The 22980-nt window shown below is 40.4% G+C and overlaps 1 protein-coding gene across 1 annotated transcript in view; it reads left to right on the top strand.

Annotated features, from left to right (window-relative positions):
- The window catches only part of PARD3B (par-3 family cell polarity regulator beta), a 394443-nt gene that overhangs the window by 346855 nt on the left and 24608 nt on the right, over positions 1-22980 (top strand). Inside the window, exon 22 of the mRNA XM_033064800.2 lies at positions 18571-18650. Coding sequence (XP_032920691.1) covers positions 18571-18650 — 80 coding nt within the window. The remainder of the gene's footprint in view (positions 1-18570; positions 18651-22980) is intronic.

The raw sequence follows: 22980 nt of genomic DNA, 5'->3' as shown, positions 1-22980 counted from the left end.
GTCAGTGTTCCTCTTCAGCAACCTGAGGATTTCTACTTCTTATCTGAAACTGATAAAACTTTATTAATGCTCAGATGAGGTTGAGATTTATGATTCAAGGTAGTTTCACAAGATTCACAAAGGTTTCTTCTGGGTAATCCTCAATAAGCCTTTCCTGTTAGATATAATGCCCAGAGATTACTGATTTCCAAAGCTTTCTGGTGAGGCATGTAGTCCTTAATCAAAGCATCTGAAAGGGTGCTCAAAGTACCTGAATCATGAAATGATTCATAATAGTGGCGCTAGGATTGTTGCTTTTTGTCATTCCAGTGCAGAATATTTGTAAAGAGTTTTGTTGTGAGGAATGGCAGTCTGCTCAAAAATCTGAGTTTACCTTGAGGGCTTTATTACTCTGAAGTTTGTTACTGCAGCAGTTCTTCCTGTTGAAGTATTTTATAAACTTCAAAGATTTCTGGTCTCTTCATTGCCGCAATATCACCCATTTATCCATCCAGCTCTGCTTTCATAGGCACTGTCTTTTAGTCTGGAAAACACTGCAGCCACAGCTTGCTCTCTTTCCACTCATGGCTGAAAGTTCTGCTTGTAGGTTTACCCTTGAAATCCCTATGTTACTGACAGAAAAGAAGGAACAAAAATAGAATCAAAATATTAAAAAGAAAACAAATGTATCAAAACACCTTACCAGGAGAGTTCTCAAGACATCTTTTAAGCAATACCATCATTCCCACCTCGGGCAGCTGACCCTCAGCAGCACTGGTAACACAGATTGAACAACAGCTGATTTTTTTGCACCTTTACTTATCAGTGAAGAGACATGCTGATGACTAATTGCATAATTGCAAATAAATAAAAACTTACTCTGATCTTCAGGATGTCAAGTCTTTTCTTAAAGGGACAACAGACAGCTGAGGAGGAGGAAAACCTTCTGGCAGAAGTTTTCTTTCTTCCCACTGGAGGTTATGGCACCAGGGAAGCTGCAGCTGGAAAAGAGATGCTGGGTCTGTGTTTTTAAGGCGCGATTAGTCTTTTCCTTACTTTTCTCAGTCAACTGTTTTACCTAAGCCAACTTTCCTATAAGTTGTCTTTCTAATGTGCAGCAACTGCTGTAATCACTTCCCACCATCTCATGAAACATGCAGATTAGTTGGGAAAGGCAGAGAATAATTTGAGAAGACACTATCCCCTCGCAAATCAGTAGCCTCAGAAATGGACCCGGGGTCTTGTCCTCCAAAATAGTATCTGAGAACTCATGAGGCAAATTTCTATCTGATAAAGCTGACATTGACAAGTGGCCTTTAGCTGACACTGTAATGGGACAGAATTTCTAATAGAAGGGGTATTTCTAACAACCTACTTTTTTTTTTTTTAAGTGGGATAAATCAAGTTAAAATGCAGAGCCGGCTGAAAAGCTAGCATTGTAAGGGAAAATGATCTCATGACAGGCAATTGGGATCCATAAATGTTTTAAAAATAAGGTCAAAAATTCATTTTAAATAGGCCTGCTATTCTCTCATCATCCATTTCTCCCCCCTGCATCCATTTTCCAATTCTCTTCTGTTCTTCTCATCTGTTGCGGGATGAATTTTTTGCTCTCTTGCGCCTTCATTCTACTTTCTCTTCCCCACAGTCTACTCCCTTTCTTTTTGTAAGAAACTGAATAATTCAGTTTAGTGTGTCTCCATAAACAGACAAATTCTCTGCTATAGAGCCAGACCCTTTAAAATTCTTTTCCAATTCCATTGTGCTTTGGTTTGGTGTCAAGTTTTGCATCCTTTGGACTTTCTCACCCCACCCCCGCCATCACCCATCCCCTCTTTTCAAGTTTGTAACTGGGATAAATGATAAACAGAATTCTGCATGGTGGATCACAAGGCTTAAGGTAAACCTCAGCTAGTTAGCCAAAGGACAGGCTGATAATAAGTGTAAATACTGTCTAGGAAAATGAATGCCTTTTGTTGTCAGTGTAAAATGAGATTATCCTAAAATTTTCTGACAACTAGGGAATATTGGGATGTATCAGTTCTAAAAAGGGTTTAGGCATGTGCATACATGCTCATGTCTTAGTGGGACATCAGATATTCAAAGCTCTCATGAAGATACCCAGTAAAAACCTAATCCAAGTCTCCCAAATGAGGCAGATGTTTGTGTACTATTATCATAGCTGCGGTATCAGTCAGAGCCTGAAAGAACTGTGTAGGAATAAGCTGTGAGAACTTAGTTTCTCTGAGAGCTGGAAGGCTTTTGCACAGGCAGTCTTTTTCAGGGCTTTAGAGTCACAGCCTAACAGCAGATCCTGAGAAATAGCTAAGGAGCTGTCAAGAGAGAACATGCAGTTAGCATCTGCGCTTGTATTTAAGGGCATTTAAATAATGAGGAAATAATCATCTATTTGAGGATTTACTTGGATTGTCTTACAGACTTTGTACAAATCCAGTCACTTAAAACATCAATTCTTTCCTTCAGGATGGCAGTAAATCCTTGAAACTTTATCTTTTTAATGTACATTCAAGGACTGCATGTAACACCAGCCACATTGCGTAGTTCTTCACCTGTTAGTGAGCACAGCAGCTTCATTGCAGAGAACCTTGAGTTAACTGGTTCTAAAAGCCATTTCCTTATTTGCAGATAGGATTTGCAAGCTTGTAAATAACCTAAAGATACAAGAAAACCTGTCTCTGGATACTGCCTGTGAACATTTCAATTGAAAGAAACCTGTAATGTACTGAGTTTTGTCAGTTCCCAGTTGAGAGTAGGAAAAAAGAATCATGCCTGTGTGTGTTAAAGGCCACGTACTTTATTGTGTGCCTGGCAGGATTCCAAGCCTAAAAATCAACGAGAACAAAGAAAGGAGCATTAATAACTGCATTATTTTTCCATAATGTGTCAAAGGGTTCTGCGCTTCCTTCAGGATGAATAAGGAGCTGTTTGTACTTCTCATGATCAATTAATTCCATGTTCAGGATGTTGCATTTCAAATAGGTTAGGTTCCTAAAGCACACAAACGTTTGTATTGGACTATGGTTAGAAACCAGAATTCCATCTTCTAGAATAGTAACATTCCCATCTTCTAGTGCAATGGGAAAGCTGACAAATTTATGTGAAACGTATATAGCAGAAATTGATGCAAATTCCAGACTTTCTGAGTCCACAGACTATTAGTAGAAAACATTAAATAAGAAGAAAAGAAAAAAAGAAAAACACAATAATGTATTTAAAGTATAGCTGCTTTGAAAAATACAGATTGGAAGTATTTGTTGTTAGAATACTAATTAAGAGAGTACACAAAAATTTTATTAGAATGTACGATTAACTTACTGATTGAGAATTTTTTATGGTCCCAAATTATCTCTGCTTAATGAATGAAGGTTTCAGATTGGGATGTATTGTACAGAGCTGTTCTAACTAAGCAGAGTGATTTTGAAATTTACAGGCCAGCTTTTGAGGGTAGTTCTGGGGGGAAATTATTCGGGAGAAATCCCCGCCAAACCTCATGTGAAAAATAAACTATTCCAAATGGCACATGCAAAGAGAGCCAAATTCAATTCCATTAATACTAGTAATAAAGAGTGACTTCTTTAACTTGTTTGGAATCATTCCTACTTATGCAAAGGTTAGATTTGGCACAGATATCTGAACCAGAGGGGAGTCTGAAATGCTCATGTCTTCATGCATGCACTTTGTATATGCTCTCATTTACCAGGGGAAATAGTTCTGGTGCCATATGTCATCTTATCAAAACTCATTGGTACTGTTTATACCCTATATTTTGTGAATTCCAGAAATTCATCATGCCATCTATTCCACAAGGTGCCTCTGCATACAGCTGGAGTTTGTTGTTTTTCAGTGCAGGGAGGTGATTCTGAGGAAGACAAACACTAAGCATTTCTCTTATTTCATACAAGTTGCTGAAAGAAATCAGACAAAAACATGTGGTGCTGCCAGGCTATGGTTGTCCTTGCAGGCTTACAGTACTGAAAGATTCCAAATGTGCCAGCAATCATGTCCCTTGCAGTTAGGACGGGTTCTTCTGATGTTGCCCAAATGGAGGATTTGAGTGGGACATTGCAGAGATCATGACAGCTGCCGTGGATCAACTTGATATGATATGAAGGGCCCTGGAGGTTTTCCACAGTATACATTTTGCCTGATTTGCCAATATGTTAAGGGAGGCAAAAAACAAATCTCTAACTGATAATTGTATTGATGAGGGGAGTTTGTGAGCAGGTAGTCCATGCTGTTTAGTATGGTGAGCAGTTACTGTGTCTGATCACATATCCTACAGCTCTGTTGGCTTTTTGTTCTGTGGGGCAGAGAGAATGGAACCTTTTTGGAGCTAGCTGTAATCTGGCTTGACTGCAGTTCTCAATAGTAGCTGGGTCTTTGCAGTTTGCTTTGGGTTTGGCAAGCCCCTGCCAGTACAGGCTTCAAAAGGTTTCTGTCTCCTGTTGGTCACTCTGTAGACAGGGAGCTGTGTGGCCACTTTCCCTGAGCATGTGTGCACACTCTGCCAAATCTCAAGCCAGCGTCCTGTGGGGAAGCTGGACGAGGACTGAGATTTTAACACGGAGCCTTTGCATGTGGGGCTGCCAAAGCCAGTGCTTTGCACCCTGAGCTCTCCCTCCCTTGCTTAGACTCAGTGGTACTTGTCTGTGACAGCTTGGTCCTGACCCCCAGCAGCTCAGTGCCCCACACACCCACAGAATCAAATACAGCTGCTCCTGGGTCTGACTACAGGGGAGGGAGGAAAGAAGGCTTCCTTTTAAAATTGACCTCCTCTTCCTCAGGCCATTAGTAAGAGGCCTGCTTCAACTTCTGGAAGGGGGGCCCAGTTACAACACTCATTTTTTAATCACGAGACAAGTCTGTTATGCCACTGAAACTCATGTCTGAAGCTAAGCATGCGCTTAGGTATTTATTGGATAAGGCCTGAAGTCAGGCCTCAAACTTGACCCCCTTCAGGCACAAGCTTTGGCTTTTGCTACCAGGTATCCGGTGCATTTGTCAAATAGATGCTGACATGGTTGACTTCTCCTTCAATTCTTACAACTTAATTTCCCTGGGTCATGTTCATGTTCAGTGTTGCTGATTAAAAAGAAATCTCCTCTCTAAAACATACCTATGATCCAAAGGGTAGCCTGGCCACTGTTGTCCCAGACAGCACCCCCTTTCCTGAAGATGCTGGTCACTGTCCAGCTCTGCCTGCTAGGAATAATATCCTGCTAAAATAGAGAGTGGTTTGGACAAAGGACTGCAAAATTTGTCCATTTAACATCAGGAAAAGCAGAATGACCTCAGTGAGGCAAACAGCAATGATTGCCCAGTGTGTTCAGAACTTGGGGGTCAAGGGTTGAGCTTGAAAGAAGCTGTGTCAAGTAATACAACTATGTCATTGAGGCTGTTAGAGAGCCCAGATCTTGTATTTGTTATAGTTAAGTATGTGACAGAAGCCAACTGAAATAATGGACTTTTCATTACTTTTGATTTCTGGATTGAGTTCTTCTGTTGTATAACTGTGCAGCACTTCTCATTACTGCAGCACAAGATCTGAGGTGGAGGCCTTGGGTCTTTTTGAGTTTTGCTGAAGTTCCTCACTGCAAAATGCATTAGCACAACTGCTTGTTAAATTCCATCCTAGGTGCAGCTTCAGCAGTCAGGGTCTCAGTGCTCTGGCTACATTGTTGTCTTGCAGTTAGAAAAACCTTAAAAAGTTCAAGATTTTTTCACAGCCAAGGTGTGAAAAGTAATTAGAATGTATCACTGAGTGCTGGGTATAAGCAATTATCTGGGAATATATAAAGGCCCTATTTCTCTCAACAAACAGGCGACATTGCTATAATTATTTAAAATGAAAAAGAAAGTCAGTGACTCAGACATGGAGAGATTGGGTGGATAACTTTATTAGTTCCCAGTCTAAGGTCTGTAGTGCAGATGCTAATCTAATATCAAGACTGCATTAAAATAAAGTACAAAATATGGAAAAAGAGAACTGGGTTTACCCCGTAATTTTGACTGCTCTGCTCAAAGCCAGCTCTCTTCAATGTTCAGCTCCAAGTCTGGCTCTTTAAAAATACTGGAAAAGGGAGCACTAGTATCTTCCTTCTTGCTCCATACGGAATCTGACTAGAACACATTCCTGCCATCAAATGTGCTGGGTTTTGAGAAGTTCTGCAAAAGCTACTAATCAATTTAATCTTTGTTCGTATTTGGTTTAATAAAACTTCTTCATTGTTCTTGCTTGGTTTAGTAAATTGAATTTGTGAACAGAAATTTCCCAATGCAGAATGGCACCATGCAGCCTAATCTGAAGGGTTGATTTTGATTTTATTTTTTGATGTGTTTTTGAGACACTAATTAAGAAGGGGGTTTTTATGCTAAACAAGTGTTTTTGACACTAAACACTAAGAAAGCAAGTGCAACACATACTCCTGCCTGGGTCTTTTGCTGCTTTTTCCTCATCAAATGGCCTGACTGCTGTGTTAAATGTCATGTTGCCCAATATTAAGTAGAGTCATTCCAGCTGAACAGTGTGTCGTAAGTCCTGTATGATAGGAGATATTGAGTCTTCTGTAATCCAGGTGATATTGGAATGTCTGCCTTGCAAGCAGAAATATGAGGTCTGACCCTGTGGCCTCAAAGGGTGTCCTGCTGTTCAGGACAGAGGATATGTGAATAACCCGGAGTAGCATAGATTTCATAAAGCAGTATATCAAATTTAACATGTAGGTTGTGAATGCGTACAACTGAGCAGCAGGACTAACGCTGGTATCTCCTCTACAGTGCAGTCTGGTCACCAATTAGAAGATCTTTCTAGATTTAGTCTATTCATCCATTTTCTTGATAGGCTAAAATAATGGTTGTGAAAATTCACTTGCAAATACTGTCCTTCTGTGTTAGGAATGTCAGTGCTGCACATGACAACAAACAATGGCAGTATCTCTGAAGGAACCCTGGGGAAGCCTGGATCAGGTTATGCTTTCCACCATCAGCTATTGCAAGAAAAGTCAGAACAGCAGACACCTAGGATGAAAATTTGACTTTGAAGTTATTGTGTGAGTCAAAATTAAGGGAGTCACTTGGATTCAACTATAGAATATAATTTAATATAACCATGCTTACTTGTAATGCAATAAGCATGGTTATATTAAATTATATTCTATAGGTCATAATTTGATGATAACTTCTTCAAGATAGGATAAAAATTTATAATTTGAAATACTTGCCTGTGCCTTCCATCCCTGGTCTGCCATCATCAAAACAAAGTCGTTCTGACAATCTAAATTCAATCTTTCCTGTGGCATGATTATAGGGGAATTTAGCAAAATGCTATCTAGTGATTCCCACCAGTGGATCAGTAAGAACATTTACATTTGCGTTTGAAGCTAATTTTTAATGGATTTCTCTTAATTTGCTAGGAAGATACCTGTCAAGTTAGCAATTAAACTGTAATTTGGTCACTGAGGTGTTTACACGGATTAATAGATCTCTCTCTTAAGCGTATGCTCCTGGGTTTGAAATAACAGCTATACTGCGTGGTAGCATGACCCCACTTGAGTTTCACACACACATGCACAAAATCAAATTCCATCACATTTTAATGCAAATTTTACCTTTGCAAATGATGGCCTGAAAAGAATGAGTTTCCATGGTAACCTTAGGGAACACATAACCTGTTTATCATAACTTCTCCATGAAGCAAGACAGGGGGTGGGGAACATGCTTTGATGTCAGCTATATTTTTCTGTAGACAGCACTCTGCTCTAGCACATAGAGAGAATTTACCAAAATACTTGCTTACTGTCCTAAATGAACTTTTTTTTCTGTTCTTAGAAGCAAAAGCAGTTGTATGGAATAACACAGGAGGTAACTGCAATAGACAATATTCAAGTCCATTAACTGACCTTTCAGCTCCTGTCTGTCATTTGACAATTAGGTCAACGTTTTGAAAGACTAATCAGAAATTAATAGTTAACAAAGCTCTTCCATCACTTTATCTTATCTATCTTTCTCTCCATACTTGAAATTTAGCCCTCAGGTATCCCTGCTGCCTTTCAAAGCCGCTTTTTTTTTTTTTTCTTGTTCTTTCACTTCACTGCTGAAAGTACTTTTTTGAAAAATGCCTTGAAATATCTCTGACTCCTACATTTTGGAGCTACCACGGAAAAGAATATATTGATTATACTTCACATTCAGTGCTGACTTTTGGAGTTGAGGTGGTGGCTCCTGGAGCTGCCATTAGCGAGAGTGACTTTGATGGCTGTGAGCATCTGTAAGGTTGTATTTGTCCTGCAGATGCACAGTAACTCCTGGCTAAAGGAAAGTATGTCTGCGAGATTTTTTTAAGGTCATTAGGAGTAAGGAACAGATGTTGAGGTTTTTCAGAATGCTGCTTTGAAGTGCCACTTAGGAGTCAACTGACAAGACTGACCCTATAGGCAGTGATTTTTGGGACTGGAACACAGAGGAACCATTGCCCACAGTTACCCATCTGGTATCCATCTGGTACCAGCAAACAACAGACAGTACCAAATCACAGAAAACTGTACCAACTGCTAAATTGGTATCAGCAAGCGAAGAAGGTCACCACCCAACAGCAGTTGCAAGCAGGAGAAACAATGTCTGTAACATTTACAGACTGGTATCTGAAGATCCGGAGGAGCCTGATGCCGTAGCATATGGAAAGCAATTCCTGTCTCTAAGCCTGCTTATGCTGATGTTGTTTGCTCAGTATTAATCCAGGTTTGGGAGGGGTTTTTGGTTTGTTTTTTTTTTTTTGTTAACCATATTGAATTTGCAGTGTGGAGAGCTTTTGTCACGATGCCATTGAGAGAGCACCTCTCTTTATTGGCGTCTGTGTTTAACAGGATTAAGGTGGATTTAATACCCTGTGCTACAGACTAACCATTCAAATTCTAGGAGTACTGTTCCATAGTGGTGTCAAGTCACAGTGAAAGGAGTTGAAGTTAACTTTTAACTCCGTGACGATTTACTCTGCAGCTTTTCTTTGATGTGAAGTATTCTTGGGGAGAGCTGTGGCGGGGGGTTGTTTTCCAATTTTACTGCCATCTTCCTCTTCTTCCCTTTGGTCATTTTCCCCCTTCTTCCTCCTTTTCTTTTCTTGAAGCAGTGTGCTGGTTTGTACAGTAGCTAAGTGCATAGAATGCAATAATACAACAGTGAGAGATTTAGTGCCTCTAGGTGCTACCCCTTCTACTCTTGAGGACCTCCAGCAAGGCATGATTTTATAGACAATGAAAGGCTTGCTCTCCCCTGTGAAGCTGCCTGCCTGCAGGAAGCTTTTCACTGTCTGCCTCCACTACTTGCTCTGCAATTTAGTTCCATGCCCTGCTATTTCCCCCTTCCCTCCCTCTTTTCTTCCCTGACATACACATGTATATACCCCCTGCGTGCACATTCAGCACCAGCGCCAGATGTAGGCAGACACCACAAAATAGTGTTATCTCAATGTGTGCATTAAAATGCTCAAAAATACACCAAACATTTTCATTTTGCCATCCTCATCATAAATGGAAATATTGATCTGTCCTCTGTTTGCTTTCCAGGTACTGACACTGTCATTTCATTTTCCCTAAAAAGAACACAAGCTCATAGCTGAGCTGCAAAGCATGGCCATTACACCCTGGCACTGGTGCCAAGAACTCTGCTGACTTAGCGAGAGAAAGATGCTGAAAGCCTGACTTTGAGAGAAAATTCAATTCAATTCACTTCATACAATGTCTCTCATGAAGTATTTCAAAATGCCTTATATCAGGAGATAACATAATGAGAAAATGCTTTAGAGAACTGGGTATTCAGATAGCAAGACAAAATGATACACAACAATGAACTGGAGTAAAAGAAAAGATGACTGTCATTTAAAAGCAGTAATCATCTGGATAAGTAGTCTTGTAAACTAATTACAGTGAGAAGAGAAGCAAAGAATGCAAGACTGGGAGGAACAAGAAGCAGCTTAGTTTCAAACAGGCTAAAGCAGAGGACTGGTTTCATGGAGGGAGAGGAATTGTGCGCAGTATTGTAGGACAGCCAAAGGAGACCCGCTTTAGAAATGTATACACACATATGGATTAGTATGCTGTATATTGCAACACAAGTGTATCTCTGTGACAGGTTAAGTTATTCTCTTTAGTGGCTGGGAAGAGATTAATTACTTTGGCCTGGTTCAGGAGAAGAGCAATTGAAACGCCTCCTTGTAGTAGGAAAGAATCAATGCTGATGGGTGCTGTGCGTTTTTTGTTTTGCTACTTTCAAGATTTTCTCTCAACTCAAGGAAAACTTCTGTTTGCCTCTAATTTGAGAAGAGGTTTGCAAGTGAGGGTGTTGCAAATCTGGTGCTCATTAAAGACAATTAAGAGATAGAATTAACCAAAACATATTATACAACTAATGGAAAAGGAAGCCACCCACAGAGACGGACACAGGCCAGGAAATGATCTCATTTTGCCTGGTCAAAGGAAACCATAGTTCTCCAGCACCAGGGATCAGGGCATCGCAGAGCGAGGGTACAGAAAGCAGAGTATTTTCTTTGTGGGACTGTGCAAAAACACTTTGCAGTTCTGGCTTCACCTCCATCTTTGCTGTTTTCTCTCTCTTTAATGTTGCAAGATACAGCAAATGCTGAGAGCTTGTTTTCTTCAAAACTGAGGCAATTGCCATGTTTTTAAACTGTTATGGGAACAGCCTGTTTCCCTTTTAAAGTTCCCATCTGTGTTTGTATTTCCCTCAGTCTATTGCCTTTATAGAGAATTTTCTGCTCCCTCTAAATCTAAACCATTAGTTTCACCTCCTTGAACAAGAGGTAGGGCATTACCGAGGAGGAAAAGTAAATCCTGAGATAATCAGCCCTGCTTAATTCCACCATGGAACACTGCTGTTTTCAGTGTTCCTGGTGTTCATTGTATAGGGAGAAGGAACAAGTGACTCTGAGTATGTACATTTGTGTGTGAGCATGTGCACGTATATGTATATATCTGTAGAGAGAGACAGTCAGAAGGGGAGCATTTAATTGCCTTGCAATCGGACCAACCAAGTAGTGTTCTGATTGCACACAGCTGATTTTCTAAGTGAAAATCTTCAAACCTATTCAACAGCAGAACCGAGATCATCAGTGACTCTGGAGTGTGTGTCTGTGTTTCTTACAGGGAAGAGGAAGGATGGTTTGATTACTATCTCTTTTTTCTTTTGGACAAGGGTGTTTTTCTCATCCAAGGGAAATGCATTCTAGCAGCATGAACATAACTATTAATCAACACTTAAGCAATAATCAGTGAGTGAAAAATGATGACCAGAAACTGAAAATGTACTTGCATAGCTACTTTGGTGCTTTTTCTTTGAGATCATGCCCTTGCATTTTAACATGAACAATTCTTATAAAATTAGTGCTGATATATTCCAAAAGGCAGTGATTTAAAAAGCCAGCACTTATTTTTCACTTGAAAAAAATGCTAACAGGGAATGATACATTAAGATCTGCATAAGTAATGTTATAAAACTACCTTGGTAGTCTCTGAGATAGAGTCTCAGTTGATATGAACCAGTAATATCTTACAGATTTACTTAAGAGATGAAGATGCCAAAATCATCATCACTGGGATGCTGTATTCAAATGTGTGAAGATATGTTCAGGATACAGAGATATAAATGTTTTTCCTGTGTATTTTTTCTCAAAAAAGAGATAAAGGCACTGAGAGATGCAGGTGTATGTTAGCTTTGGGAATGCCTCCAAGAGGAATCAGATGCTATTGAAATTAAAACAAAACCTCCCTCAGTATTTAGCATGCTTTCCTGAATCAGGGCCAGGGTATGTGGTAGCACCCAGCAAAACCAAGGCTGTGTGACTCTTCTAGTGAGCAATACCTTGCCTTTGTTCTTCAGGACTTTTTTGACAAACTCAGTCACAGTTCTAATGGCATCAAGTGTTCTTTGGAATAATCTCAAAACAAGACTAGTATAAAATGCTTAAAGGTGAGTGTGTGCTTAACAAAAATAAAGCACAACATTCCCTGGGACTGAGCCCAGAAAGTTGAACTTTAGGAGACTGCAAGGTCATGACTTGGTGATTGGGCCATGAGCAGACATTATAACCATCCATTGATTCACCTTTCCAGATTATTTAGCCTGTATTTCTGTTGACACAAACATAAAAAAATTTAATTTGCCACAGTACCCAAAACAAATTTGAAGACATTGGACCATGATTTGAGAACCATTGACAATTATAGTCCTGAGTTGTCTGTAAAATGAAGCAGGAACAGAAAAAGGAGGTGTCTCAGGATCTGCTGGAAAGGTTCTGCATCCTTCCTTATTCTTGGGAATAAGTTTGTTTATAACAAACAAGTTTGTAACAGGGAAGTTGAAAGTGCTCTCTCTTCAGTGGTGAAGGTGATTTTAAGAGTTCCTGTGGAATATCATTTTGGTTTGCCATTGCAGCCACTTAGTGAAGAAAAGCACAACCAAGAAAATCAAAAAGAAATATTAAAGGTGCTGTCTTATATCCAAACAATGGTAAAGGAGTAGCAATGGGCTCATAGAACATTAGACTCCTCTTTGAGGACTACTTCTGCCATTAAAATCAATGCAACTTAATTAAAGCAAATTATAGATAGATACATCTATAAATAAGATATTAAAGTGCGCCGCTGAATATGATAATTGCTGCATATTTAGCAATCAGCGTGTGTGTTCTGCTTTTGCCAGGAGGGATTTCTTTCAGAGGAATCAATGGAGCTTTATTAAAAACCATCCAAATTAGAGGGAGAAATGATGAGTGTTATAATAACGCAAAATCACTGTTTCAACTTTCATTGCAAAACCAGGAAAGCAAAATATATCCCTCTTTGTGTATGTATGGAAAACATCAGGAAAATTCTTTTGAGTTGTAGACACTGGTAGAATTTTTAATCTTTACCTTTTGACGCAAAGCAGAAAAAAACCTGGATGGAAAAAATTTTGCTTTCTGTGGGAATGCTGGAGGTCTTCAAGGGTGGGGTAATGAGGCTATCACAGCAGTAAGGAGTTAAGGAGACCCCATCGATCAACTTCTTCCATTTCACATAGACCATCCAGTTCACTGCCTTACATCACCCACCTCTGTTTCAGCAGCTAAAGGAAGTGTTAGCAAGTCAAATTGTTCTCTTAAATTTCACTTGCGGTTCCCAGAACCAGGCTGAGTTGAAATGCAAAAAATAAGTGGTAAATTCTGATGCTTCACCTGTGTATGAAACATTGAGACCAGGGTGGGGAACAAATACACTTTTACCTCTCCATTTTTCTTCAGTTTTCACTTAATTGAAAACAAAAACCAACTGTGTCTCAGCAGAGGGGAGACCTGAAGGTTAAAGGGCAAATTCCGTTATACCACGGCTCTTTTTGGCATGCTGAATCTCAACCCATGTGATTAGAAACACTCACAGACAAAAGAAGAGCTTTGAGAACAGAGGTCAAACCAGCATCTGAATCAAGTCCTTTAGCAGATGATCACAAGACTATTGAAAAATGTACTAAGCATTGGAGCAGTTCTATGTGTCATGTTTATACACAGACTTTCAGGCAAAGAGCAGAACTGGGTGGCATTTTCAAAGCACTTGGATTGATGGCAGAGCAGAAACTTCACTCTGCAGCCTTCCTGGGGTGGCTCCTGTCTTATAGTGCATGTCAGTCATATAAAATACAATGGTAGTATCCTGCCATTTTTATGGGTAGCAAACCACAGTGCACAAGCTCAAGTGATTTTTCTGAGCATACACAGAGAAAAAGTTAGGAGTCCCAGGACTCCTATCTTCATAAGCTTTTCCTGATCTCCCATAATTTTAAATTAGTCAGGTGTGGCTCAAGTGGAGTCAGCAGTGTTTTGCCCTGGATTCAAAAACATGTAGCTAAATCTCATCAGCCTTGAGAAAGTTACTTAGTGGGCAGCACACTGTCCAAATTTTCTTTCTGATCTTAATAGTAATTGAAATGTTTGAAGCAGGCTTACTGTTAAGGAGTCAGAAAAAATAGGGGCTAAAGCAAAAGTAAATGGACAGCGATGCTTAGCATATAAGTGAAGAATTAACGATCCTGAATGCAACACCCATTGTGTATTATTCTTTTTTTAACAGTGGGAAACGTTTGAGCAGAAGAGTAGCGGGTTAAGAAGTTTTAAAATAATTTTTTTAACCTACTGACCTTTGCAGTGATGATGAAGTTTACTGTATGCAATTCTAAATACCTGCAGGAGAGGGAACAGTGTCTGCAACTTTATGAGACAGCCAACCTGAAAATGTCTCTGCACCATTTATTTTCCTTATAAGCAGTATCCTTGGCCTTGGGTTTTATCTGTGCTGACTTCACTCAGGATGGACTTTGAGTTGGGAGTCAGGTGGGAATCTGTGAGAAGTAGAGCCCCAGGCAGAAACACACTGGCCTGCCAAATTCTGCTGGTAGGGGCAAGGAGGTGTTGCTGTGTTCTGTTTGTAGCGTGGTAGTTGTCACCTTGAGCTGTGGATGGATGCACAAGAAAAAGTCAATTCTGGCTTCATGAGGCTTAAACTTCAAGAAAGATCACTATAGTTGCTATTTTTTGTGCCACAGCATCTGTCCAACCTCTAACACCTTGATCCATAAGGAAGGAGCAAGGGAGGCTTTCCTGCTGGCACCTAGAATTGTAGCCTTTAACAAATGCTCCAAGAAAAAGGCAGTATGAGACAGATGAGGGAGAATGAAATGCAGGATCTCCCATGGAAAAAACACAGTCTCATGCACTTTTCTGCACAGTTTTCAAGATAGTCAGGAGCTTTGGGATTAAACAAATCCTTTCTCTTCTTCCAAAGAATTGTTATTCTGCAATTCCAGAATTCTCCTGTGGGCAAATTCCAGACTTACTCAAGACACCTGCTCACAGGTATACTCAATTATAGCTTAAAATTTATTTGCAGATGTTTGAACACTCTATTTGTTTCTGGCTTGATCTGTCCTTCAGTCTACACTTCCACCAGCCTGGTTCTTTTGCTGGGAGCTGGCAGGGGTTTAATTAAGGACACAGAGGTGTCATAGGTTATTTTCTGAAGTGATACCTTTCTATCTTGTCAGCTAGTGAAAATTGTTGGTTCTAAAAAGAGAGACTTAAACAAGAGAAACATTGACTAGCCATGTATAAAAAACACCTCTCTGGCACACAGAAAATCCTGACCTTGAAGGCATTGAGTTATATGGAGGCAGTGTTTTGCCAGTTTTCCTGGTATCTTGTCTCCGAGCGTAGCCACCGCTGTGACTGGGATTCCCAAAGGGGCAATTAGGAGAACACTGCTGGGACAGTTCTGCTCTCCCATTCAGCTCTCTGAGACCTTGCCTCTCCACCTGCCAAAGATTTTACTATCTTCTGCTAACCAGATGTTAGTTGGTTTGATTCATATTTGTATCTGGTTTATCAGTTTTACATTCCACAAAGCCCTTGGCCCTACCAACTTTGCAACAGTTACATTTCATGAATTGTTTGTTGTTGTTTTTTGATAAAGGTAGTATTTTCTTTCCTCAGTTTAAGCATGCTGCTCTTTTAATTGCACTGATAGGATGATGGCTGTTTCTGTGTTTATCTCTGCCCGTTATTTTTGCATATTCATGTTTTGCTTGTTAGTTGAGGCCGCTCTTAAGAGATGAACTGTTCATAATGATGGCACTTATTTAAGTTGATGTTGTTAATTTAAACCCTAAAAATACAGGAGCATATTTTGGATCATTTTTCTGTTGTGCATTACCACACGTTTGTGAAATGTGTATTTCACCTGCTGTCGTGTTCTCTATTGATTGGGGTGTTGGTCTCCTAAGCTCTTCCAGCTGCATCTGTAGGAACTCAGCTGAGCACTGCACCTTCTGTCAGCTCCCTTGCTGGTCACCCCCTGGTCACCACCCACTTGGCTCTGATAGAACTTCCAGGTTTTAATCCTATTTTATTAAGATTACTGTTTCTTCACCTAAATATGTTGTATTAACTGTGTTAAAACTTCCACACCTGGTCTGAGGGCCAGCTGCATATGTCCTGTTTTAGGAAAGGAGGAGAAGCTGGAATATTTTGATCTTACAAATTAATACATTTCACACAGATTTTTAGCTTAGTTTGTTGTAGAAGGCAGCAAAGGAACCCTTTGCTTTGACTTTTTCTGAAACATAAATAACTTCTACTAAGGAGGTGTTTCTATTTTCACAATTTCTCTTTTCATCAGGGTAGTATTTTATTCCAGGCACCATTTTGGCACTCCAGGCTGAGTGATGATACGCTTTTACTGTCGCATGGACAGATGGAGAAGGGAAATCAGAAGAAATGGCTGAGCCTTTAATTAGCTGTGCAGAGCCAGAGCATGCTTTTCCAGTGCATTGGGGGTTTTATATAGGGTGTGGAGACTCAGCCGCTCGATGGATCCAAATTAGCAAAATTGTCTATCTGCCACCAGGGTGTTTCTATGGTAACTGTCTCTCAAATCATATATACAAACAGACCTGGCAGGGGCTATTGCCTTCTATTTGGTCTGTAGGAAACCATCAAAAAAAGGGGGTGTTTTCAGGCTGAAAAATGGCCTTGTGATGTAAATATTTTTTACTTTTGGTGATTGGTATAAGTTTTGGGATTGCTGCTTGATGCTGGCACAATTCTGAATGTTTGTGGTTTTTCATGTTGCCTGGCTGCTGTTACTCCCTTTAGGTGTGAGAGTGCAGGAATCTCACGTGGGGCTGTGAATGCACCATTACCAGGCTCATGCACATAATCAATAACCTATCTACAGCTGCACAGGTAGACCATGTACTCCATGTTTCTTGTACATACATTTGTTTCTTTTCCCCTCATTCTTCTTCATAAAACAGAGAAGTCTGAAGGGTCTTCTCTCACCAGTGTACCTGGGAACTTGAGGGAAATTATGAACCTGATGAAATTAATAATGTAAAAACAGCCAGAGTGGCTGTGACTCTTCACCTAAGTGACTCTGTAAAGTCTCTCTGCATGTTACTTTTTCTGGTGGAAAAAATGAATGAATGATCCCTACTGCCTACTGCCCTCTTTTTGAAATGTAGGGCAGTTATTGTTATTTTTTGCTCATCCAAAGTCAGGCGTTGCTAAAGCATGAGTCATTTTAAATCAGAGGTGTTTTTTTCTTGAGGCCAAAAGTTCTGTGAGAACCCCTTTCTGTTTTGAATTATATAAAGAAAGCTTGCAAGAGGCCTATATTAAATAATTTTTTTCATTTACAAGTATCTTGGATATTTGATGAGTGCCAAGGTGCATACCAAAATTTGTCTGGGATAATTCCTAAGCCTAGTAGCTCCAAATGACACTGCCTCTCTTTGCATTGGACTTGGCTTATGTAATGTACACAGAAATGCTTTGTGAAGGTAGATAGCACTTAATACACCTGAATGTACAACTTTTGTCATTGCAGGGGTTTATACATCTGTTCAGTGAAAATGATGTATTGTGCATAAATTACAGGACTGACAGAAATGTACTTTAACCTGTAGAATGCAAAAAACATGTTAATTTTTGTTTTCTCTTTTTTCTAATCAGGCATTTGCCGAAAGCTCGGTGTGATTTATTACTTTCTTTTTAATGAATTGTTAAAAATGTTTGAAAAGGCATTAAATCTTCCTTTCTGCTATTAATCTGTAAAAGGGGAAGGGGATTTTAAATGGCCTCTTAGTATATTGCTTTATAAAACTGCTGATTCCAGCAGCACCGGAATAGAAATACATACTAATGTAGGAAACACTGAAGGCAGTCAGAGCCTCCTCCATTTATGGAAGAAAAGACTAATAGCTCCATTTTAACAAGGCTCTTAACACTTTGGGCCATCAGCAGGCATTGAGTGAGTGAAATTGGGAGAGCTCCTGTGTGCTAAAAGCATTGAAGTTCACCGTTTGGTAGCCGGTTGGAGCCTTCCTGATAGAACCGTGCTCCCCAGCCAATGCCGGTTGCCATCTTGAACACAAACCAAGTAGCGCTGGCATTTTAACTGAGTGCACTAATGCTGCACTTTTGAAATGGCACCAGAGCATCAGAAATGCACTTAACTCCCTGCTGGACACTTAGCTTTGCAGTGGCCTTAGGGAAAGTTTCTGGACTCGTGTTAAGAATGAAAGAAAACCTGTTTGTATCATATTTTATACTTAAACAAAACAAGCCAGTGGAGGGAAAAAAGGCAGACTCAGTACTAAGATGTTAGCTTTGATTTGGGTAGTTATGCACTGTAATTAGAAGAAGTGTGCTCAGTTAGGTGATGTCCTCATGTTATTGAATTCCAAGAGGAAGGCCAGTCAGGGAAGAAGAGACAGTATCCCAGCTAGTAGGCAGATGAGGGAAAGGCTCTGAAGATTGTACCTGCTCTAAACACTTCTTTGATACAGAAGCCTTTCTTGTTAGCAGTGATAAGATTATGTATGGGATTTGAAGCTTCTTTAAGCCCCTGCCTTTCTTTTGTTGATTTTGGCATGTTGCAGCATCATGTGTTCTCTGCTTATCGTTTTGAGATGCATTGTTAGTAGCTGGGCTGCATAATTGATCTTCATCTCTAATTACTCTCCTCTCCACAGGTGCCTGGAAAAGGTCCAGATGGGAGCTCCTACAGTCTTCACTTCGAGGGGGTGGAAAGGCAGTATGCATCCTTACCCAGGTACAGCACCAAGGCTTGTGCACACACTGACTCACCCTCCTTCCAGTGGGGAGGGAAAGCAGCCCACAGCTGATGTCCAGCTCTAACATGAGAGATCATTCTGCACTTTTGTCTTGTCACCTTTTGCTGCTGATTTACTGCCATTTTAGACCTGTACTATTCATTTGGACTTTTGAATTTTTAAAAAACAGGTCTCTCATTGAACATGTCAGCAAGAGTCATGATCCACAGGTAGAGAACATGACATTGAGGGAGCTGGCTCTGCAAGAGTTATAACAGGTCGTAGCAGGGCATAAATGACTGAGTTTGTAGTGATATAATCCTAGCTGGCATTGATAGAATGTTGCTGTGGAAAGCTTCCACTACAGCAGCCACAGCTACCAAAGTCCCACTGCTGCTGCAAGAGCTGTCTGACTGCAGTCCTATTCCATGAGAGCATCTCTGTGCTTTCACTGAATGCTCTGGAAATGTGAGTGAATTCTCTGAGGGCTTTTTTTAATTTTTAATCCTTATCAACTGAATGAAGACTAATTCTAGTCTGAAACCAGTGGGGCATAACAAAAAGGAAGCATTTCAGGAATTTCAGCCCCTTTTCTATGAGAGTTCTAATAGCAGAGTGTAACATAAATCAAGCCAGAAAGGGGAGTGAGAGGATGCTAAAAGAGATTGTGGGAAGCAGGGAGAGGAAAACAAAAACAGAAAAATATTCCCCCTTTAGAATTAGAGGGCTGGGCAAGTCCTCAGAGGTATGGTCCAATCAACTTCTTGGACCTACAGGCAGCCTGATTTCTAAAAGCAAAGCAAAAATAGGTATCTATCAGCAAGAAGGGATTTTTTGTTGTAAAGTACTGCTGGCATTTAGGAAATCAGTGGATTGTCTCTTTTTGCTGCTTCTTTTTCCACTCAGCTATTTACAATTAAAAGTGTACACTGAAAGACTGATTGATAAATATGTAATGCTGTGTCCAATTCCAGATGAAAATACAAAGATTTTACTTTTGCTAACCAGATATAAAGGCTGCCTCACAAGACACTGTTGGATGTCTGCAGGCATTTTTAATGTATGTGGTTCCTAAACCAAAGAATGTGTCTGTGCCTTCAAATTATATTTGTCAGCCTTTTTTTTCTTGGAGATTCAACCTGTGCAGTAACTGGCTTTTCTGACAGAGGCCTGCTTTCCAAGTGTGTCTTGCATGGTAAATTCTGGGTAAATAACCATCTTTTTTTGCAGTCCTCCAACACTCACGTTTTCCTGTCATGTTTTTAGCAGTGATTTTTGCAAGTTAGTTAGGTGTACTTTAATTTTGCACACTCCTTTTTTATTTATTTTGAAATTCCATTTTGTTGAGTACTTGCTTGTGGATTGCAAGAGTAAATTTGTAATTGGTGCCCAGTTAACTCTCTACAGAAATTTTTATATTTGTGTATTACATCTTCTTTTATTCATTTTCCCAGTAAGAAAATTTGCCTTATTTTTTCAGGTGTTGTAAACTGAAATTTCCCAGTGAAATAACTTCCATAAGCCAGAGTTGTTTTGATTTCCCCTGTATTCCTTTCAAGGGAGAATGACCAGAAGTGAGCACTACAGTGCAGCTGTAGTCATGCCCTTGCTTTTATGTAGTAAGCATTCTCTGTATCCCTTCTGTCCCATTCCTTCCCAAACTGCTGCATCCTCAGCATGTTCCCTGGGTGTGTATACTGCTCACCTCTACAACTGTGTTTTTGTGGAGTTCGTTTGGTTGGTTTTTGGGTTTTTTAAAGTAGATTTATCTAAATAAGCTCATGAATTTTACAGTGGTGCTCCCCAAACCTCCATTTAACTTGGTGGAGACACAACTCTACTGCTCTTAGAGCCAGTTTGAGTATTCAACTGGTGGGAACTCCCCATTTAGGAAGTCATGCAAAGATTCCCTAAGCTTTTGAAGATCACTGTGAAAGTGTCCTTGCTCTCTGTGCCTAAGGAGATCATGCTGGAGGGTGAGAAGACCTGCACTTCAGCAGGGCTGTTTGTGCTTCCCAACCCAAATGCTTGGACTGCTGCATGCAAGCCAAGCTGTGTCTCCAGAGGATTTCCACCCTGGCAGGAGCAGAGCTTTGGGATATCACACACCTTTGGGTGTGCCTACAATTCAGCAATCAGCTGCTGCTTTTTATACTTCATTTTTGTACATTTTGCAGTTTCATGTTACTGCAGTAATTAAGCCCTGGCAGTCACAAATGACTAGATTGTACAGTGAGGTCTAAATCCAGACGAAGTGGATGCAGTCTCATTGCCAGCCACTAATGGAAATGAGTGATTTCTTTTGTTCTCATGGCTGACTGCCCAGGAGTGTAGAGGAATCCAGGTAAAAACCACCCATTTGCCAACCAGTTCTCAGTGGAGGATCCATGAAAACTACGGTAATGAGCAGCATTATTAAAAAAAAAAAAAAAAAAAAAAAGAAGATGAAATTAAGAGAAAGAAGAAAGAAATGAAGAGGTAGTATTTCCTCAAAAGAGTATCTCTCTAGCATTTTAGTATCAGTTCACTGTTTCCTGCCCTTGGGTTTGTTCTTTTTTTGGCCTCACAGTGGTGAGGCCATTGAGCTGCATTGGTATGGATGCCACATGGAACTGTCTGCATACTTAGCCATTTAAGCCCAGTTTAATAAGAGATAAACAGAGGCTCCAGATGAGGGTTGTAGATGCTGGGAAACAAATTCCTGTTGCAATATTGTGTTGAGTCCAGGAGGATGTGACCTTTGCCTGCCGCTGTGGTGTGGCACACAAGGAAGGAGAGGAAAGCGCTTGGACTGCAGCCAGTTTCACAGGATGAGGAGGGAGAAGGGGGATCTATGTCAGGAGTAGCTGGGACCTACAGAGTGAAGCTGTTCTGCTCACCTGAAAGCTACCAGGACTCATGCCAATGTGTGTGGGCATGGACAAATTAAGTAAGAGAGCTTTGGTCTTCCTCCCCACCAGACAAGGAGAAATGTTCACCTAGCAAATATCAGTGTTTGATGCTCCTAAGATACTGCCCCATTCCTTTGCAAATGCATGCATCCTGCATGAGGTCAGAGCTGAACATACCTGCTGCTGGCTTGTAAAATTCTAAGCTCTGAAGCATCGTTGTGGCTTTTTTTTTACTGTTTTTCTCTGAAGCTGTTAATAGATATTATGGGCCAAATTCAGGTGATACAGGACTGTATTAACTCATTTTGAGGAATTCAGCTGTCAAGTGTGCTTGTCTTTTCAGTAGGTGCAGCAGCAAATTACTGTCCTGGTCTCACTGAAGTCAGTGATGTCCTTTTTCCCTGTGAGTGGAGGATCTGTTCCTGTGTTAGGTTACATGTTTAATTAAAAGGGGAAACCGGAGGCAGCAGCCTTTGGAGGAAGGCTTTTTGTCTGACTGGTCTAAGGGGTGGTGAGCTGAGCTACATAGTAAAGTTTCTAGGTAAAATAATGCCAGCCTGTAGGCTTGCTTTGGAAATGTCTACAGAGGCAAACATCTGAATTAAATGATAAGTGGCTGTGGCAGGAGAGTGGCAGTCTTCATCTCTCACTGCATTGTGCTGTTCTGTCTGCAGAAAAGCAGCAAAGTGGGAGAGACAGAATAGGAGGCTTTGCAAGAGAGATACAGTTCTTTGCACTCAGTACTTATGTGTTGCCCTGAGGCTATTGCTAAGTAGTGCTGAGTAGTAGTATTAAGCAATGTTAAATCCTCCTGCTTAGGAGGAGAATGGCCTGATTCTTACACCTCTTAGCCTCTTCTTTTGGGAAGAAGAGCAGGGCAAGGTTATGGGAGCCAGAAAAACGTTTGTATCTTTTACACTCTTTTTAATGCCTACTTTCTTGGTGTAATTCAGAATATTTTCCTGATGGAGCTATGGAACAGATATGAAGCTGAAGCTGCTCTGTTTGTTCATGGTTCTATTTTTGAGCTTGCTTTTATGGAAGTCTCAATTAATGTAAATCACAGTCTTGCTAATGGCAGCCTTGTTTGGAGAAGCCTCGTGTTCAAGGACGCGTTATTTTCTGTGGTGGTGGAAAAGCTGGCTGTGACCAAAAGCAGACTGACAGACACTGAGACGCTGGTTCACATGATGAGTGTGGATTAGAAAGCTCAGCCATCTTTCCAATAAGAAATGCTGATTCCAATGGAAAAGTACTACTTCAGACTTTCTCTGGTATTCTCGTATTATTGAAGAACACATTTATGTCAAGAAAAGGGGGAAGGCCAGAAAGGCTGTGAGAGCATTAGAAAATAACTGCTAGCATGGAAAAATGAGTTCAGGCTGTGTAGATGGGTCCAGCTCTATTGCTGTGGCTGGGACGAGACTGCTGAGCAAAC

This window comes from Catharus ustulatus, chromosome 7, assembly GCF_009819885.2.
Source record: "Catharus ustulatus isolate bCatUst1 chromosome 7, bCatUst1.pri.v2, whole genome shotgun sequence".
In the NCBI taxonomy this organism is placed as follows: domain Eukaryota; kingdom Metazoa; phylum Chordata; class Aves; order Passeriformes; family Turdidae; genus Catharus; species Catharus ustulatus.
The sequence above is the reverse complement of the archived record's forward strand: the minus strand, read 5'-3'. Positions and strand labels throughout refer to the sequence as shown.